We start from the raw sequence: 21,158 nt of genomic DNA on the forward strand, positions 1-21,158 counted from the left end.
AATTAAAAATGACTTATTCATCATTGCTACCTATACAGCAAATAACATAACTGATGCTTTTAAGACTTACGTTTCTATTTCTCCTCTGACAAACTTGTGAAACTTAAAAGGTTTTCTTTTAGTTTAAAACTTGGCTGCATAGCAGTTTAACAAAATGAAGCGAAAAATAAATCCCTATTTATCACTCATTCAGAATATTCAGGAGCTTTGTCCTGTACTTGAGGTCAAACAGGCTTTACTTTGGTGGTAGTGTAACAGAATCTTTGCAGACAATTTTAAGTTAGAGAGCACACCATAACTTCAGAATTAAGAACAAAACGAAATGTACCTTCTTGACAATGATTAAGGAAAGCAACCAAAAACCTGACATAGCACTCTGCTACTCTCTCATGTACCATTTTCTTTCTCAGTTTTAATTAGGTTAATGAAGTTAAAGAATACAGACAGTCTGGTGTTGATAGCATACTCGTAACTGTATAGACGCTGCTACAAACACATCACTTTGGTCAATGTCATTAATGCCACCATGATAACTTTATTACACTCGCAAATTAATCATATCCTCATCCTTAAGGAGGCACAATTTAGCCATTTGCATTCAAATACGCATATAAACATCCAAAAGAGTTACCATAACAGTCTTTATTAAAAAACCTAATGTACATGTTTTGCCCCAGCACAGCTATATTCTCCTTAAAAAGTACTGTATGTATCAAACATTTAAGGTTTATCCCATCACTGCCAATTGTCTTTGAAGAGCTGTCAAATACCTCCAACTTTAATGAATGTCAGTACAGTCTCAAGAAAAAGCTCTCAGCTTTTTAAACGAAGAAGCTTACTATGTTCTGACATGAAGACAACATGCCATTAACAGGTAACCCTTGTGTTAAGTGCATTCTCTCAGGAATTATGTAAGTTCCAAATCCCATGTGAGAATTCATACCCTGCATCAAACACAAGATTAGTTATTCCGGTAAATAGAGAGCATTTGGAAAGGTCTGTCAACATTCATACTTTTAACAGCTCTTTAAAGAGGTAAGGGTGCAGATTACATACAAGCTCTTTGCATCAGAGTAACACACATTTGAAAATAAAACAAAACATGGAAGACCAATATCTTTACATTTTATTCTTCAGAAAAAGAAGAATCTTAAAGAAAGCATTTAGTAGTCCACTTGTGCTTAAAATAGTCAATGCATGAGAAAGCCAAAAGAAAAAAAAAATACACATTTTTGTACACCATGATCAAAAAGATAACATTATAAATTTTCAGAAATTGCACTGTATTTAGAACACTCTCTAGAATCTGCTCCACTTCTACATATGGCTACTGAGGCTGCCTGACACAGTTCTTTTTCCACTTTAATTGCCAACCTGTGGAGGCCCTTCAGGGATCAGTGATGTGAAGAAGGTTGTGATAAAGGACCAAGCAGAAGCCATGAATCCAGGCTGCTGCTCTGTATTGCCATCTTCACCTGCATCTTCTCCGCTGTCTTCATCAATCCCATCATCCATAAGTCGCTCCTTTAAAAACAGAAATTGAAGCAATTCAACGGCTTCTTTTCGGAATTCTGACATAAGGTAACCAGCAGTATCTTCCTACATTAAGTGACTTCTCTCAGAACAACCTCCTGAAGTAACTAGCACGAAGAAAGTCTGTGATTCAAGTAGAGACAATCAGTAATTGTCAGACTGGAGAAATACAGAATTTAAGCAGCAGGCACAACCTGAGGACAATGCTGAAAGCCTTCTGGTTAAACCAAATCCATTCCACAAAAGCTGGCTTTCTGTCCAGGCACTACAACATACAATATAATAAATAGGAGTCTCAAAAGACATGTCTGCCCTTACTCACCATCTCTTCAAGATCAGGATTATTTGCATGTTGCCCATCACGGTTCACTTCTGCATTATTGGCTGCCTGTTGCTGGCCTCCCTCTTGCCTAAAGGGAAACCATCCAGCTTGGTGTCTATGTAAGAAAGCGGAACAGTTGAAAACCTCTCTTTTGAAAGCAACAAAAAATTTTTCTTCTACAGCTCGCTACTGCAGCAAATTCTGCAAGTATTTTCAAATGAATGAGGTTACATCTATTTTTCTGTGATTCACACTACTAAACTGAATGGCTATTCTTCAATGTTTGCATTAAGGTCTTGCTGTTCACAGCCCTCAGTTCCAGAAGACAAATAATGTACCACAATTAGGTGATTAAACATGTAGAATATGGGTCTCCTCCCCATTTTTAAGCACTGAAGTTAAGTAAGTTTTCAAAGCCAGTCTTAATTTCTTAGTTTAAATTTAATTTGCTGTGGAAAAAAGCAATTTAAATTTCATCTAATGCTTGAACCACATCACCACTGCAAATAAAATAAGCCTCTCCTACATTTCCAAGCATCTATATTCTGATTTCAATTACCTTACCTGTATGAAAGAACAGTCCTAGTTGGGACTGAGACCACAGCGTAAGGAAACTCTCAGTGAATGACATGAGTCCAAAATACCAAGCATTACTTATGTTTTCCACTTCTATTTACATCATTAAGGTATCTTCCTATGCAAAAGGAAGTGATGACAACAGTACTGGTATTTCTCAACTAAGCACAGAATGTGCTTAGGTCTTTATGACATATAGTTAAAAAAATTTTACATCTCTGTATTCTACCAGATCTAGTACCCTACTATTACAGTACCATTACCTAAGAAAACTTACTGCACACACCCCTATGCGTTATTTTGGAAAGATATTTGAGCTTTGCTCTGCAATTTCATATCCAAGCAGTAAATTTAAGTTTATGCAAGTATATGCTTGACCTATATGAGCTTCCTTCCCTTCACAGACCTGCTTTCTAAATTTTCATTCCAAAATGCTACATTTCAACAATACTGATCAATTAATATCACCAATATGTAAGAACATTGTGTTTCAGGTATGAGAAGTATCCAGCTCAGTGTAAAAACATTTTGAGAATTACTTTTCTTCACATCAGTTTCTCTACTTGTTTAAATTTGTTTTTTTAACAGACACATCCTATTGTAAAGGAGCAGTGTGTAAATTTTTGCACGTGGATGATTTTTTATTTTAAATGGAATAAACATCAGCACCATACTCCACATCTCAGATCTGCAGCTATACTCAACTGTTGTACTCACAAATAAACCAGCAGCATGGCTCCCATTACCATGACAAACCGACTGAAAGAAGAATAGAAGTATACAATGCTCAGAAGAATTGCTGCTCTAGAGAACGTGTACATCCAGTCCAGCCAGTCCCGGTTGAAGTCCTCTTCATTCACTACTGGGCCACCCTGTGCATTCATCTGAACATTTTGGTTTACAGGCCTGTTGTCCTGGACAGCTACATTTGGCACTGCTGCAGGCTCATTTGCAGGAGCGTGTTCTGAATTTACACCCTGGGCAACTGCAGATCTCGCTGGCTCAGTGCTGGAAGTCACTTGGGCTGAAACAGCAGCTTGGCTAAAAATTTAAACATAAACCTGGTTTGTCAAAAAACATGCACCATAATTACTAAGCCTGTCTTCTTTGCTACAGTTCCAGATGTAATACATGTCAAAACAAACTGCATTCTCCCTTAGAGTTTTATTTACTAAGACATTAATTTAATTCTAATTCAAGACTAGATTTCATAATTTGCTAGAGAAAACAGAGTATAAGACAGAGATAGACAAAATAAACACTGCCATTTTGATCCTGAAAAAAGCATTTAATGTATTCTTTTCACTAGTGTAGCTCAGTACTAAGATAATGCAGACTTACTATTGCATGTAGTACTGACGTACATACATCTGTTGCCACCATATCATCTGTAAGGGACTGAATGCAGGATACATGGAAAACCCAGCAGGAGCACCTTGGCCTGGAAACTGGTTGCCTATGTTGCTAGAAAACGATTTAAGGAAAAACATTCAGCTCTGAATTGTGACATTCAAAAAGCGTGCTAGTATTAAAAAACAATTAAAGTAGCATTTCTCCTCTCATTTGTTCCCCTAAAATAACATGCTGAAGTAACACATAGTAAGATCATCTAACCCATTCCAAAAAAGCACTACATTTTCATAAAAGAAATGAATGAGCAAGGTTATTTCCATAGAAAGAAAATTTTGGTTTGCATTTAGTATGTGCACTAGCTGCGTCTCTGGGACAAAACAATGCTGGAAATTTTTCAAGACTGTGCTAACTGCAGAAATTCTTTCATACAACTCGTTTCAAATTCAGAGGTCATCCTTAAAGGTCTACAAGAGGTCTAAAGGGAAAATTCACTATCTTCTACAGTTTTATTTTAGAAGCAATATCTGAAATATCACCATGATCAGAGACCTGAAGAAATAACATAAGCAAAGACAACAAACTAATCTTTCAGATACAGCTTCTGAAGATTGCAACTAAGAACACTGTAAAGGATTTACTTCCCCCCTTCAATATTTTGAGTATATGTGATTCTGATTCACATGCAAGAGAGATAAAACTCCTGTACATAAGTTTTGGTTGGTTTTGTCTGCTATAAGACTTCTTATCCTCTCTTACCTCCTAGAGCATATAGCATGTTTTGGCAAGATTTCCAACTCTTTCCCAAAAGATTTTGATGTAGTGAACTGTAGTAAACCAGGACATCTTTCAGGACAGCATGAGAGTATAAAGCATGAAGAAAAGTTTATTCAGACTGCAGGTAGCAAAAGCTGAGACTGCTGTAATTGTACTGCAGACTACACCTGTTCCCTAAGTAAGGCACTCCCTGCAAAGATATCACCAAGAGATATCATTAGTCTACCAGGCACTCAGATATACACGACATGCCCAGAAAGAAAGATGGGAGGAAGACATTAAAATCTTTTTTCCATGTTACACATAAATAAGTATTGCACTGTAATTCTGGACAAGAACCTGCCATGTAACACCATGACCTCTGCTAAAACTGTGGTGTTTGCATTTAGCTATAACCTGTTTGACAACAGTTTAGAGGAAAACAAACCCAAAAAACCACCAAAAGTACTTTCCTGATACCAAACACAAACTGAAACAGTCAGAGGCATTATTCAAGGTTTATTTCAAATATTGAAAGGGTTAACTAGGAGCCCTGCTGATGCTGTTTATTTATGCATAATTAATGTGTTGAAACAGCAATGCCATGGAGCTACTGTTGAAAAACATTAATCATGATTTACAATTGCAAGCTATAAGAATGTGTTTTTCTCTCCCTGGAACTGGCATACACTTGGAGAGATAAGACTCCTCCAAAATTCACAAAATGTTTGACCTCAAAATGTAAAGATGATTTAAATATTCTACATGAGTGTCATTAAGTAGTGTGCTGAGACAAATTACTGAGCAGTGTCTCAATTTCAAGCAGGTAGAGTATCAGATGGGGTTTTGAACAGGCAGGATCACTCACTTCCACCTCAGTCAGCAAAAACCCGTACTATTCAACTTGCCTGGGTGAGTTCTGAAGGAATTCGCCACCTCCTTTTCTCACATACAGATTTTAGGGTTCTTCCTTGTAACTGCTATGTTGACCTCAAAAAAAGTTGAGGGGGCTTAGGCTAAGCTTGCTCTCACAGATACATCTTTTAGAAATATCACTGGATTTGAACCTCGCCTTTCTTTCAAACTCTTTTGAAAGCTGCTTTCTTGATGTCTTAAAGCTTAATAGTAGATTAAGTAGCCAGTCAAACAAGACAAACCACAGAAGTTCAGTTGTCATGCTCTTTTCTTTCACATGATTTCTTTCCCATTCAAATATTGTGGTGGTTTCTAATTCTATTTTCCCCAATAGCTTTTCTAGAAGACGTGACTTTTTGAGAAGAAAGACTTAATTTTTCAAGACTTGGCTCCATTAATTGAGCAAAATTAATGGCTTAAAACTGGCTTCTGGCTTAGAATGCTAGCTAGTACAGCAGTATTTTCTTTGCTCTTCAAAAATCAAATGGAGGCAGATGCTGTCAATTATACAGCTATTACAGCTGCCATGATATTAAGTCAGCTTACGAAATTCAGAAACGACTCTTTACACTGTAACAATGTATTCCAGTGAGAAGAACCTCCACAAAGAAGAGGATCTTCTCAGCAAAGCAAGGCAGCTTGCTGTTCAAGGAAAAAGTAAAGTAGCACAATACCTTCTCCTCATCTTCTTCCAAAAGGAGGAGAAAGAGGTAGGAAGCAGAGTATATCAAAAGAATGGCAGCAACAGTGTAAGAACAAAGAGGCAAACAGCATCTGTATAGGCATTCCAAGACTGGAGAACAAAGCAGAGCAGACAACAGAAGAACAGTTGGATAAGCCAGAAAACAGTTCAAATGGTAGAGGTAGCTTCAGAATATTCTGAAAAGAGACATAGTGCTCCTCAGGATGGCTCAAAAGCACTCAGGAGGGCTCAAAAGCACAAAACTACTACTTTTGGTCTATGGAAGATACCCAAATAAACTAACCAGCACTGAATTTGAAGGCAAGGTTGTCACAAAGATACTGCTCACCACGAGTGAAAAAACAAGAATTTTTATTCAGACTTAAAAGCCTGGAATATCAACTTCAGGCAGCATTTCAGTATCCTCCACTATGATACCTGCTACTTAGACAATAGAGAGCAAAGGTGACTGATGCAGCAATGTATTTATGTGCTGAGATATACTGCATGCTGTCAGTATGCCATTTTGTTGATTGCTTTCAAACATTACTGTGTGCACAATACAAAAGCATTTCAGTAGATGGGCCACCCACACTTGACAAATGATTTTACTGCCTTGATGTCTCTTGTCTGTTTACTGCTTCCAAGGGCTCTCCAGCCTGAAATGTGAGCCCTGCCAGGGCTGAGCCCGTGTGTTCTGTTTGTGCCTCTGCAGCACAGACCCTGATCCCCAACAAAGCCCACAGGAGCAGACAATGCTGTGCTTGCTCCTCACAGCTGAAGAATCACTTGGCACATACACAAACTACTTCCCCAGTCCCACCTCAAGTTTGGAGTTCTTAAAAACAGCATTTGCAAAAGCTTAAAAGCAACAGAAGGTTTTAATTTTTTTCCCTGTAATACTTCAACAATCTGAACTAAATGCTATTTTCCCAAAGTATGTTCAACTCTCAAACTGCAGCTTTAAGCCAGGAGCCGAAAAAACATCAAAACCGTAATTTAATCATCTAACATCCACATTACTTATTTGTACAAGTCAATCAAGTATTGCAAAACACCCAAGGAAAGTGACTCTTACATCAATTTTCAAACACCTGGTGATCTTTCCCTATCAGTAGTGCCTGTATTTCATCATGCAAGAAAAGCGAGAATAAAAATTGTTTGGTCATAAAAATAAAAGAAAAATCAACAAAGTAACACCAGCTTCAGCTATGAATCTTCATTTTCCTAGCAAGTCTTGATCTGCACATAAATTACATTAAAGCTAGATCCCACTGCCCCAAATGATGTTTAAGTGACAGCTAAAAGAAGAGAGGGTATTTCTGCTGGAATACAAGCAGCAGTGCCTAAAAGCAAAAGCAGATGCATCTGAAAAGACTACTGAAGCATTAAAAAGGTTCTTAAAGAAGCAAGCAGACTCCAGCAGGCACTGGGCACAGATTATTTCAAGTTGAGCAGAGCCAATACCCAACAGTCCACAAAGATCTACTTCAAGTTCTGACAGCATTCCATTAAAATACTTTCCAAAAAAAAAAAAAAAAAAAGCCTAGGATTTTTTTAGAGTTTGTTTATTTTGGCATTTCTGTTCAGATTAGGAATGCACTCCTGGAAACCTCCAGTCACTTGCTCTTACTACAGCTCTGTTTGCACCACAGAATGCTCTTGGAACACCATCTGGATTCCTTCTGGATTACACAAAATTGAAATATGTGATTTGGGTGTACTGCCAATGCACCACAAAAACAAGCAGGACCCTATTCCAGGTAACCAAGCTAGAAATAGTCCAAGTAGGACTGAAACCCCTGAAATATGTACAGTCATGTCAGGTTCTCTGCACTTCTTTCAGTCCACAAATCCACTTCTCTCAAGCCACATTACATGCTAGACATAGCAAGTCACAGACTTAGTATTTTTAAGGCGTTATTCCTTCTTTCCAAGACAGCAATGTCTCCCAAATTAATTCACAAATTAATTCAGCCCAAAGACTAATTAATGGTTCTGCTGCCTTTTGGAGTCCACAGCCTATTCAGTTCACCACACTTGACAAAAACTCACAATATGTCTATGTGAAAAGCAAATTAGAAAAATGTTAAAACTTCTTACAGATTGGTCATTCACACAACACATAATAAATTGCTTCTGGAATTAATTTACATTACACCAACAGCAGTCCTGACAGTCAACCTGGTGCTGCCTAGCTTTGTCAGAAGGGCAAGCATGACCACGTCTGTGAAGATGCATTTGGTCAGAGTAACAAATCTCCACCCACTCTTGCCATTAGATAGTACAATTCAGACAATAATAATTAAAAAAATAAATTCAAGATGAAAACTAGCAAGAAGAGTAAAGTCTAAGCTAATTGTAATGAGAGCATGTAAATTAAACTGAAACTCTTTTTAGTAAGTTTTAACAGCTCCTGGCATCTGTTTTCTTTCCAGCAACAGAAGCAATGTTACTGTTAGCACATTCATATTTTAGGGGTTTTTGTTTCAACATTCCTCAAAGCAGGTTTCTAGAATCTATACAGTACTGGAAGAACACCTTGTCAGAAAGGAAGCTTGAAAGTGGCTCCCTGAAGAAATGACAGCTATCATCTCAGAACATACCATCCTCCTGTTTTCTTGTTTTCCCCTTGGAAGAAGCTACTGCTACTAACAACAAACACATGTTTAAGCAGCTGCTAAGGTCACATGGCTTAAAATTCCTAAAGCTGCTTTTTAAGCACAAAAAAAAAAAAAGAACAAAATTTGAATAGTTATGCAGTAACAGACCTGATCTAGACTTGGTTACCTTTCACTGGCATGTACGAAAATCCTTAAACATTCTGTTGTAGATACACAAGCACTATATGTACTCAAAACACCTGCATATCATTTCTACAGTTGAATCAAATATGGAGAAATGAAAAATTACATCTCTTATGTGTAAAAAACCAGAAGCCATCACATTCTGCTAAGAATTTAGTGCTGATTGCTAAAATAAGGGACAGAAAAGACAACCAGAAGTAGTAATTCTATCAGTTACATTACTAACTACATCCCCAAGACATATTAAAGCTGCACTTCTCCAAGAAAATGGAGGGCAGGAAGCATAAAGAAAAATAACAAAAATCAGCCTGAAGGAGAGCACCAAGAGCACTTCCTCTTTGACTGACTCCTGGCTAAAACCACTAATTTTCACATGAAAACTTTTCTAACTTGACTTATGCTTCAAGGTGAACTAGCCAAATGGGTTTTCCAGACTGAGAAAAAAAATTTAATTGCAACTGAACATTTAAAGCATTGTAAAGAGTATCAAAGAGTGAGGATTGCTTCAGTCTCACTTACCCTTGCATTAAATAAGGGAACTGGTGGCTTGGCATGGGATTGCTGTGTGCTTGTGGAAGATTACGATGCCTCACTCCATCTGCACTAGTGTTCAAAGACGTAGAAGCAGCTTCTTGGTTTGTGGGTGAGGCAGCAGTTGATCCAGAACGGTCTAAATTCTTAAAAATAAATAAAATCAAGGTTGTGGATCTTTGGCACAGTTATAAGATTTACCACGATGTCTTAAAAAACCACTTGCTTTAATCTTTTGTCACAAATTTTAATAAGAGTGTAAACACTGGGTAAGTCTTCTGTGGTTTTATTGGTTCTGGCAAGCCTTAGTAAAAACAGAAATTCAAAACTGCACTCAGGTGCAAGAGGGGGAAAAATAAAAGAATTTTTCAGAAAGACTCAACACTTGATAGTTTCCAGAGAAAACCACAAGTCACTGGGAATCATAGTTTCAAAAAGCTGAAGCAAACTAAAACTTAATTGAAATAATATTTAGCAGGAACAGAAAGTCTAGTGACTATTGTTAACAGAAGTAACTGCAACTTCAGGATATGACTGTCTTCAGAGACAGTGGCTTAAAACACCATTCCCCTATCCTTATCTTTAGTTACCCCTTCTACTCTTCACCCTCTTCACTGTGCCAGCTGCCTAATCCAAATTGCTGCACTCATCACTGGAAGGGAGCTATCAATGAGAATAGGGAAACAGCTAGGAACTACTCAGGCTCCAAGGAACACACCTAAACCAGTGTCAGACCTCTGGTACCTGGCTTCTAAACTGTCACCGTAACAAGATTACAATGGGGCCATTGAGATGCATTATTTCAGTTGTAATAAATCCCCAAATCCTGTTGCTAAGAATTACTGTAGTATTTACTTAGTCAAAAATCCTCTTTAACTTTGACAACTCAGGAAGTGAGGAGGTGCAATTACTTAAGACATCTATACCACAAAAAACACAAGAAGAATTTACCGCTAGACCAGTGGAGGTGGGGAGGAATAAAAATAAAAAACAAATAGAAGGACAAAAGCCATTCAAGCTTTGGGTTTAGGCTGCTTCCTCCCAAGTGTTATGAACTTAGCACTTTGCAAACTGCCTGCTTTAAGCAGTCATTAATACAGTCATTCAAATACAACACTGACAACTGATATACACAGCAATAAATACTTGCCAAGCAGGCCGCCTGAGTCCTGCCAGTAAACAGAAATATAAATAAAGCCTTTGAAAAGATGTTGTAGCCACAGTCCCCTCTCTACTATTGCTTAAAGTGCTTGTGTTTCTGACTGTCACATAGCAGCCTGATACAGGCCCTGTCAACAGCTGAATGAAGGCAGACAACTTCAAAGGGCATTTCCCATATGCTGACAATCCACACAACTCAGATGAAATGTACCTACATTGGTATTTTATATATCCCTTTCTGACTAACCTTCAAGGGTTGCTAAGTGATACTGCCAATTCTGGAAAAAAAAAGAACTATCAAGTTCTCAACAGAAATCATATCTGCTTTTAAAACACAATATAACCAAAGACCACCATCATTTTCGGAGGGTGTAAGGAGAGGAAGGCTCAAAACACCATAAACAAGCATGTTCTGTTAACAATTTAACTAATAAAAGTGTTAAGAACACTTGCTACTTTTGACTGCCTTACAGATGCTATGACTAGCTCCAAGTTCATACATAAATAGCGGCCAATTCCTGTCAAACAAAAAAACCTGGCCAAGTTCCACCTGTATCTCACAACAACAGCAATATTTTGATTGGTCTCTCAAATTTTCACAAAGCAAATCTCAACTTAGTTTTTCTAAAATTCTGAATACACTCTGCAATTTCTGCCAAAGATACAGAGATATGGAGAGAAGGAGAAGCGTTCTTTGCAATACAGTGTTAAAAAGAGTAGCTTAGAAAAAGCAGTGCTTTATCATGTAATAAACATTACTATTACAATCTGAAAAAAGGTCATCTTTGCTTAAATACAATTACATACTTAAATAATCAAATTCATATAGCATGCTCTACTTTCAACACACCATTTTACAGAAAAATACAAAAAGTTAAAGAGAAATTAATGGCAAGTTTCCATCGTGTAGAAGGAATTCATGTCCTGTGAATGAAAAAACTCACTGAGCTACTGCTGGAGGTTGATGCTCCATGACCTTCTCTACTGGTGCTGGGTTTTGGAGAACTTGGGGGTGTCCGAGATGTACATACCAGGTGAACCATATGATATTCATCTTGCTAAAAATTAAAGAAATCAAAGAGCTAAAGCAACAATATTGGAGAAATTTACAAGTAAAAAAAAAGTCTTTAAAAATTCAAAGTTGTAAGCATTAAAGAAATATTATACAAAAGAGATCACAGAACAACACTTGAGTCGAGCCCAAGAGAATTCTACTGTTTCAGAACAAATGCCTTCTTAGAAGCTGTCCACAATAACATATGGAACATTGACTTTATCCCAGTTTTCCCTAAAACTGTAGTATAGCAGAACCAATGGAAGAACTCCAGGAAAAGCATGAGGAAGTGTATGACAAACTGCTGGAAAAATCTCACACCTTTTACAGGGCTAAGTTTACCTAAAATTAGGAATGCTTACATTTGCACTGAAGTCTATGAAGAGCATTATTGAATAGAAATATTAGGGTACATGAAAAATGTAGGCACTGGAATTCCACAAGCAGACCAAGACAGGAACAATTGTCATTGCATGTTAGGCTTGACCCTAGCTTGGCTCAAGCCTGACATGCAACTGAAGGGCCCCTGCAGATATTCCATGCTCAGGGAATGTTATTCAAAGTGCTAGGTGGGGCCTAAGTATTCCCAAATATTTGAACATGAGGAAGCAAATGCATGCCACAACTTGAAGCCATATAGCAAGGTCATGCCAATTCTGCCAGAACTTGCTCACCCCAAATCTGAAGGCCATAACTTCAATCTGAAGCTATTTCACATAGCAACACAACAGCTATGGCTCCATATTTAAATTGCACACTGCAGCTTCCTCGGTAACTAAATTTTTAGCAAGAGGAGCAACAAAAACATCCCTCTATCCTCTTCTGAAATCAGCATGGTGTAGGCAAGCTGCCATTTTTAATGAGATGACATTCAGAAAATCTGCATTTGGAGGGGTTTTTTTAAACTACATAAAAATGTGTTATAACAGCCATCTACCCATTTTTATGGTTTTGATCTTTTGGAATACAGAAAACTAGATAAATGCTTTTACACACCACTGTGCATTACTGCTAGCACAGCCAATGCACATTCAGTCATTTAAACTCCTTCCCATGAACTGGTCCCTAAATCCAAGCACAGCCTCACTGCTACATTAAGTGTAACTTCTTACCAGTCAGGGAGAGCAAGGATCAGAAAGCACTGAACACAGGTGATCAGCACTTTGGCCTTGTCAAAAGCCTTGAACCTAACTAATCACCTTCTTCCTAGATAAGAATTTCTGCCCCTGGGAAAGGCAAGGAAAGCAAGACATACCACTGGTTAGCCTGCAGCATACAGCTTTATTAAATGCAGCAGTTTATTGTAACATTCTTCTATTTATATGCAATGTAGTGGACACCACTGTGCCAGAAGAGTGTCACAACTTCCAGCCTTGAAGCATTTTGTGTCCTTGAAATGACTGGTTAGTACCAAGGAGCAAATATCACAAGGCTAGACTCAGCAATTTAGTAAGTCCTCAGATAATATCAGGAATTTATAGATAATCCAGTAGGAAGATTTTGGCAGAGAATGAGACTGAATTTAAGTTTAATCATGTTTTTCCAAAAGCTCTCAAAAGCTTTAGCACAAAAACTCCTCTTCTTGCAACACAAAGTTCTAACTTTGTGTTTAAGACTGGTGTGCTTTCAAATCCACTGAATTTCTTTAACCACACCCAAGGCCTATAAGTGCCATTATGACATTAAAGCATTATGCCAATGCTCTGAAGTCAAGCACAGCCCCTGTATGGTGAAGGAAGACATCAGTTACAAAGTTTCTCCTCTAGCACATAAACAAAGTTTGAAATATTGTTTTCTAAAGCGAGCGCACAGCAAGCAGGCCAAGCGAATTTAAGGAATTTGGATTTCATTTTGTACTTAGCAAGCAAAACTAAGCTTTGAGATAAGTTTTGTAACCATTTCCTTGAACATTTAAGTGGCACAGGGCATACACTGGTTTGGAACAGTCCAGCTTCAGTTTTCTAGTAAACCTATACATAGTAAACTACAAATACCTTATTTGGTAAGAAGTTTAATCCCATTTAATAAAAACTATTTCAGAATAAAGATTATAAAGTGTTAGTCTGCTGAAGCAATACTCAAGACTCCTCTGCATCTGTTTCTCCATCTTAATACTGAAGTTCAGGTGCCCACTAAAGGACCATCCACGTTTGGAGACTTTGCTCCACAGGAAGTTTTAAAATGTGACCCACACACTCTTGCAGCCTGTAGATTAATTTTTACCTCAGTACACTAGAGAAAACTATCCTCACCCACAGCCAGGTACTATATTATGGAGTTCATATATTTCACAGGATTAAAAACTGTGCAAGGACCTAAGGCATTTCCCCAATAACAGCTATTGATTCATCCTGAGCTGTTTACAAATAATTTAGACAACTCAAAATAATGCATCATGTTTCCTGTCACCATCAAAATTGAAAGAAAAGTTGTTTATAATCTACCCTAAATATCTTGTTCTATGCATTTTCAAGAACTTTCCTAACTTAATGAAGTCCTTATTACTTGGTATCATCAATCCAAGCTATTTGAGCCAGTCTGAAAACTAAGCATGTGTGCATGAGATGTCACACATATTCAGAACTGGGATCTAAATGTTGACCAAAGAATCCAAAATCAGACTAATAGAATTATTTGTTCCAATAGGAAGCAACAGAATATTTTTAAAAGTATGAAATGAAAAGAACAAGAACCAACAAAGTTTCAAACATCATCAGGAATGGTTAACAGCTGCCAAATCAAGACCAAGAAAACAAACAGCCTTCCCAGAAAATTATTCAGGAATTGAGAATTCTTGGTTCTCCATAATTAATATATTACTCTTTATCTGCTTATACATGCTTAAAATGACATTTTTGACATAAGTTCTGGATTTAAACCTCTCTGAGAATCTAAATGATGTCCCAAATCCACACAAATACGCTGTATAACTCCATTTATGTGACAGTGGTGGTTGTCCAAAGAAGTCAAGGCCAGGTTGGAGCTCTAAGCAACGTGGTCCAGTGGAAGGTGCCCCTGCCCAAAGCAGGAGGTTTGTAACTAGAAGATGTAGAAGGTCTCTTCCAACACAAATCATTCCATGATTTTATGACAGAGCATATCACTTGCTTGGGACTTAGCATAGCCTACTTGCTCTCCCACCAATTGGAAACACCTCCTCTATCCACAATTATCATAACCCTACACACAAGGCATACTTGAAAATACATTTTCCAGAACATAGCAACATTATATGGTTGCATCTCTCAATACAACAATGAAAATTTTAAGTTAGATAACACAAATCTAAATTCCTATTTCCCAAAACCAGGGTTTGATCAAATATTGTATGGTGTTGATATAAAGCTTACTTTTCTGAGAACATCTTTCAGCTGCAGATGATCAGGAAGCAGTCTGCCAGAATACACCAGTCTCTGATCCTTTGTAGACTAGGAGATGGGGACAAAGAAAGGAATTTAGCTTTTTTCCTGCTGCACAGGTAGATAGCTGGAGATAAAAGGAATTTTCTCATCTAAAATGTTAAGTCCAATCACCAACAGAGAGACTTAAAAACATTTCAGAGGCTTCATAAGTCCAATTCACAAATTACTCCTGAAAAAGAATTATGCTATTAAGCACTCAGCAAGAGTGCCATAACAACTAACACTTAAGGATAAATGCTTGTCAAGAAAACTTTCAAGTACATTCAAAAATTCCTGTCTTTTAGTGATTTGTTCTTTACCCTGCTCCTGGTCCCAGTCACCTTCTGAAAACATAGATAGAGAAGTGGCTGGGGCAAAGAAAGTTAGCAGAACAATGGAATGCCAATTAAAATACACAGAAGAACACAAATTTCAGTCTTTTTCAACAAGGACTTTCTGTTATTAGTCCTTGCCCCCACCCTAAAACCCCCTGCAGACAAAAAAAACCCACAAAAACCCACAAAACCAAAACCAACATCATTACAAAAAACAAGAAGGAAAGCATTAAAAAACAAGAATCAGCAAAAGGTTTTTTGTAAGGTAGCCTTCCAACCTGGGTAAGCTTTTTTGTCTATTCTTACAGTTTCACAGTTTAAAACAATCTAGTGTTGTAAACAAAGATTGTATTTCTTTTTTTAAAACAAATGATATACTGTTCATATTTTAATAACTTTGGACTATTCCACACAACAGAAATAACAACAGAATTATTTTAAAGGAAACTATTTTAGGTCCCTATCTACAGTAAGATGTCCAGTATGCTAAAACAATGAGCATACTCAGTCAAACAAAATAAAGAAAAACAAATGCTAAACAAAGAAATCTGGCCTAACAGCAGTGGAACAAACATGCATTATCAGCATGAACTATTTGAAGAATTTCCCCACCATGCAAACACCAAGCCTTACACCTCTCCTCTGCCTATCCCAGCCCTCTGCTGCTCACCCTGCTGGCTTGTTCATGCTGATACTAAGACAAACAGCTGAGACCCAGAGCTCTGTGGTTAGGAAAAGCTTTCACAGAAGTTTTGACTTTTTTTTTCTTGCAACAGCCTTCTACAGATCCCAAACAATTTAGCAGAATACAGAAATGTTACAAAACTGTTTGGGGTTTTTTTACCTGGAAAAAAATATGGTCATATCATCAGAACAAAACAGAGATTCAAAGCAAATAATGCTAATAAGTACTCAGTAAATCTGAAGCTTTAACTTTTTCCCCAAAGCCATACTAGCCATTCATGATTGAATACAAGTTTTTTTTTTAAAAATAACCTGCCACATTCTGTGCAGAACTGTTTATCACTTCTATTTAAGAGTCATTTTCTCTACTGTTCTGCACTTTTCTGTGTTTTTATTAGTGGTCTTGGACAGTATTTTTATGTCTCCCAGCATGGGGAATTAATTATTTGCAGCTCAAATTGATAAAATACTGCAATACATTCAACAACAACGCTGTACTATTTCTATTTACACTTAAAACACCAAAAAATGCCTGACTCATGTCAGTAACTTCTTTTGAGGTATAACATTTTGTTGATCCCTTCAAGCATGAACAGGCTACCAGCAGAATGCAAGCTTGCATTCTGTGTTTGGGAAAGGACTGAAAACTCAGAACTTAAGCATCAAGATTAAAGAAAACTTTAATTTCCCATAAATTGGAGACTTGTTGCTTTAGACTGACCAGTGCAATCAGAAGAAAAAAATTAAGAATCCTTGTTTCTGGGTCCTGACACAGATTATCTGGAGATTAATAAAAACAGATAAGCATTTAAAACAAGGAAAGCCCAACAGCAAAACCCTTCCAACTCCAAATCTTTAAATCATCATCCAGCATAGCATTAGTGGGCTGTTTTGCCTGTCTCACTCTAATGGGGCTTTCTACATGGTCCCTTTCAATTTTTCTCTTCAGTACCTCATGAACCAGCCCCTCTTCCACCCCCTCTCATTAAAGCATCTTCTCAAAGAAGATACAAGTCACTTTTAAATATGAGTATTATACAGAGGTGAAACTGGCAAGATTAAAACAGCCCCTCAAAGCTGACTACACAGCCTTCAGTAATGCATTTTAACTCCCTACAAAACCACAAAAGAAAAGGTTAAGCGTATGTTGAGTACTTTAATGGGGAAGATGAGGCCTTAAATCCCATGCTCTTCCCTTCATAAATTAAACAACTGCCCGAGAACTGAAGGATTATCACCAGCAATTCTCAGGTTGAAAGCTGGCAATTCTGAAATGGATTTTTTTTTAATACTGATGCAAGAAGAGGTAATAAATGTGGAAATACAGTAGTTCACATATATGCCAAAGTAAATGGAAAAGGCATTCAACTCATCCTCTGCCAGAGGAAATTTCACTGCCACACCTCCTGCTTCAAGAACAGGACACTCACCGCTAGCTGAAACACTGAACTGTGATGGAAAAACACCTCAAACCACATAATTAGAGTAGCCCCATTTCCAGAAGAAAGAACATGGCATGAGGAAAATTATTCTAGAACCTAGAGAGAGATGGGAGACAGTCTGCAAATCAAAATCCAAAATGTATGTATTCAAAACTAAGAACTCTAGAGCTACTGGTTTGGAATTTTTTCCTCCATTTTTCATGCAAGACTTCTTTTGCAATGCTTAGTCCAAACTAGCTATGCCCAGCACATTACCAAACACCAAACCTAAGGCAGTGTAGCAATGCTCTGTAGGAACACAGGTGATCTCTGAGCTACACAGCTGCAGCTACCAGACAGGTATTATTTTAGTTCACTAAGCCTCTCTCCCATTCTTCCATAGCTAATAAAAACCCAGACAACCCCATCTAGCTGGAATTGTAGGCAAATGCTAGATGACAGGTACTGTGGGAAATAAGAAATAGCAGTTTTCAATTACAGTTTATGGGTGTAATCAATGCAGCAGTTAATGCACTGCAGGTAGGATCTGCCAGACTGAGACACCCAGGCTGATTTTACAAGAGCCTTGTGTTATTCTACATAAGCATTTCATTGAGGGACACTGTAACTGCAGTACTCGAGCTGTGAAAACTGGTGCAGACAGGGAGCAAAAGTACTGAAAAACATGAATCTCAGTTAAGATTCACAAACATAACACCTTTCTGAACCTATTTAGCTTATGCAAGTGCTTACTTTGCAAAGTGTATCAACTTTAATAACAACTAAACCAATCTAAATCTGCTGTATTTGAAATTTGTATGTATTTAGGCAAGTAATTTACACAAATTAATCTGGATAACACTGCCTCAAGACCTAACTTCTCATTTGCCTATTCTAATCACCTCACTTTCTAAATACCCTTAATAAATTGTAAATTTAATTAGGACACTTACAGTTATCATAATTTACTGAATAATTTACAGATGCACATACAAGAATGAGGTTCAATTCACACAGAAGACTTGAAATACTATTTCAAGCAGGACAGCAACTGACTTATATTTTACACCCTTCAAGAACACTCCAAGGCCTGTAGAGTCTCTGTGTTCTGGTGTATTCCCACCACCTTAAAATAGCACGGTAATAGAAATTACTTCCAGGACCTACCATAGTGAGGGAACAGAGAAATTAAGCTTTTAACACTCATCTGGTTTAAAAGGAAGGGAAAGAAAAAGGGGGGGAGGGGAGCTCCTAAAAGCAAAAGGACTTACATTTGTAAAAAGCAGTAGCACTCAAAAATATACTTTTTGATTTTACTATACATAGGAGCCATTCTATTAAATACCTTTCTCCTCTCCTATGTTATTACTTTAATTTGAAAGGTCCTGTGAAATAAAAATACTGTGTTCAGTTATTAGTTTAACTGCAAATGCAGTAAATCCAAATTAAATTGGAATTACTGAGACAGTTCTCATTAAAGAAACTCCCCATTCTTTAACCCAGAACAAGCTTGGGTGTGCTGAACTAATCATGTAATACTGAGAGGCATGTTGAGGAATCTATTTTCAACAGGAGAAAGATGTTTCAGGAAACTGAAATTTAACACTATACTGCTGTTTAAAGCCTACAGCGCAACATGCAAACCTCTTGTTCACTATGGTTCTTTCCTTTCAGGAGCTGAATTTAGCAGGATCATTCATAGGATGAGTAAGAAAACTAGTGTTTCACAAACACGTCACTGGAGGAAATTCTAGTGAGGAGGACAAAGTAGCAATCAGCTGAGCGGTATTTTTGTTTTCCACAGCAGATAGGCTCTTTCAGCAGAGAATTACCCACAGCAATAACTATATTCACAAACTCTCACAACTGTTTAACAGATGTCAATGTACCAGTGACACAGACCAAGTTGGCTGCTTTTCTTCTTCTTTCTCCAAACGGCAGAAACCCTTTTTGAGACAAAGCAACCATTTTACTTTTCCATGTCAAAAAAATCAACAATGACAGTAATTCTTCTACTGAACTAGGTGAAAAATAATTTAAAATATAAATGCCACCTTCTTATGGTGTTTTCTAAAGCCTGGTTGTAGGCCCCATATGCTGCTGCAATTCTCATACCCTTCTCTAGAACAAATTTTTAAATATACCGTTCTGCACGACTGCTATTCTACACATATACAATACTATCATCGACTGCCTGTGCTTTTTTCATAGCCCCTTCTAACTGCCACATTTATAATTTAGGAGGAATAAAACATCTTGCCCTCAGAAACAAAAAAAGCTATAGGTATTAAGTTTCAAAATACAGTCACAGCTGTCACACAAGTTTGTGTAACACTTGACAGCAGCATTTTCCACACAATCTCAAGAAAAAATGGCTTTTCAAAGAGGAAATAATTTTAGAGGTAGGTCAGCTACATAATTTCAAATAATTTTATGAATAAACATCTATCTGCTCCACATCTCAATGAATTCCCTAGATCCTGTTAACCCTAAGTATATCACTTGTACTTTAGAACAGACAGAACTCTTAGTCAGTGCTCTTAGATTTACAAAAATCAGCCTCAAATTCAGTTAACTGAGATACCTAAATCTCAGTTCCCAAATAAAAGATAAGTGAAGCATTAGTAAGCATCTTTAGCGATATCGCCTTTCAGGATGCTACACTGCGATCTTGTCACACGATGTAAAAGAGCAGCTTCATATTTGTTACACTGCCAACTTCCCTGAAAGCAGAGGGCCGGCCATCGCCTTCACGCAGGTCTCTCTCCGGCAGCAGGGCTCTTGTTTGTTTATTTAACAAGGCTTAAAAGGGAAGTCTCGACCGCCTGTCCCCAAGTCGCCGCAGTGCCAGCCTTATCGACAAGGCGAGGGAAAAGGGCTGGCCAACAACTCACCGGCTTACTGGGGTACACCTTGGAGAGGTGGGACTTCAGCTTGCCCACAGTCCACTCCAGAAAGCAGCTGATGGTCTGGTCGGTGTATTTCTGGTTGGGGGCCTTGATGATGAGGGTCACCGGGTGCTCCACCACGCTCTGGTCCATGCTGCCCGCGGGGCCGGCCGGCCCTGCCCCGCTCTCCTCCTGCTCCCCGGGGACACGACCCGCGAACCTTTCGGGGGGCTCCGGGCGGGCTCAGCGGCCGGGGCCGAACTTCCCGGGGGAGCTGGGGGAGCCCATCCCCGCGCAGGCACTCCGGGAACCGCAGCCACAGGAGATCACAACCTCGTCCACCGCGCCCAAGGAAGAAGAACCAACGCGGCACTCCGAACGCGCCCGTCCGGGCCGAACCCCCCGCCCACGGCACCGCCTCGGCCTCCGGCCGCTGCCGCCGCGTAAAATGGAGGCCGGAAGCGGCGGCGGCGGCGCCGCTGCCCCCGCCCCCCGCCGCTCCCGCCCAGCGGCACCGGGGGGCGCCCGCGGGCCGCAATGGTGGGCGGGGGCTCAGGGTGTGGGCCGCGGTGCGGGGCGTGGGCGTTCGCCGGCTGCTCGGGTCGCCGGGCTCATTCACAAGAAGGTCTCAGCGACTGGAAGGCTTAAATGCTTCTCAGCATGGGAATTAAAGCTTTGCTGCTTTGTGTCACGGTTGCGTGGGAATGCCGCAGTGTAGGTAGCCCAAATGGCCTTATGAGGT

The 21,158-nt window shown here is 38.7% G+C and overlaps 1 protein-coding gene across 4 annotated transcripts; it reads right to left on the reverse strand.

Annotated features, from left to right (window-relative positions):
- Positions 1-218: 218 nt before the first annotated feature.
- Positions 219-20,882, reverse strand: HERPUD2 (HERPUD family member 2). 4 transcript variants are annotated; one of them, XM_058021953.1, is made up of 9 exons: positions 20,423-20,882; positions 15,038-15,115; positions 11,578-11,691; positions 9,461-9,618; positions 4,541-4,627; positions 3,773-3,895; positions 3,149-3,472; positions 1,856-1,943; positions 219-1,524 (listed from the first exon to the last, which is right to left on the reverse strand). In XM_058021953.1, the coding sequence occupies exons 1-9, from the start codon at positions 20,567-20,569 to the stop codon at positions 1,363-1,365; spliced, it is 1,281 nt and encodes a 426-aa protein (XP_057877936.1). In that variant the 5' UTR covers positions 20,570-20,882; the 3' UTR covers positions 219-1,362. The 4 variants fall into 4 exon arrangements, with proteins under 4 accessions (XP_057877936.1, XP_057877927.1, XP_057877945.1 ...); XM_058021944.1 differs by having other exon boundaries at positions 1,856-1,970; XM_058021962.1 differs by lacking the exon at positions 15,038-15,115 and having other exon boundaries at positions 1,856-1,970.
- Positions 20,883-21,158: the final 276 nt, after the last annotated feature.

This window comes from Melospiza georgiana, chromosome 1, assembly GCF_028018845.1.
Source record: "Melospiza georgiana isolate bMelGeo1 chromosome 1, bMelGeo1.pri, whole genome shotgun sequence".
Lineage (NCBI taxonomy): Eukaryota > Metazoa > Chordata > Aves > Passeriformes > Passerellidae > Melospiza > Melospiza georgiana.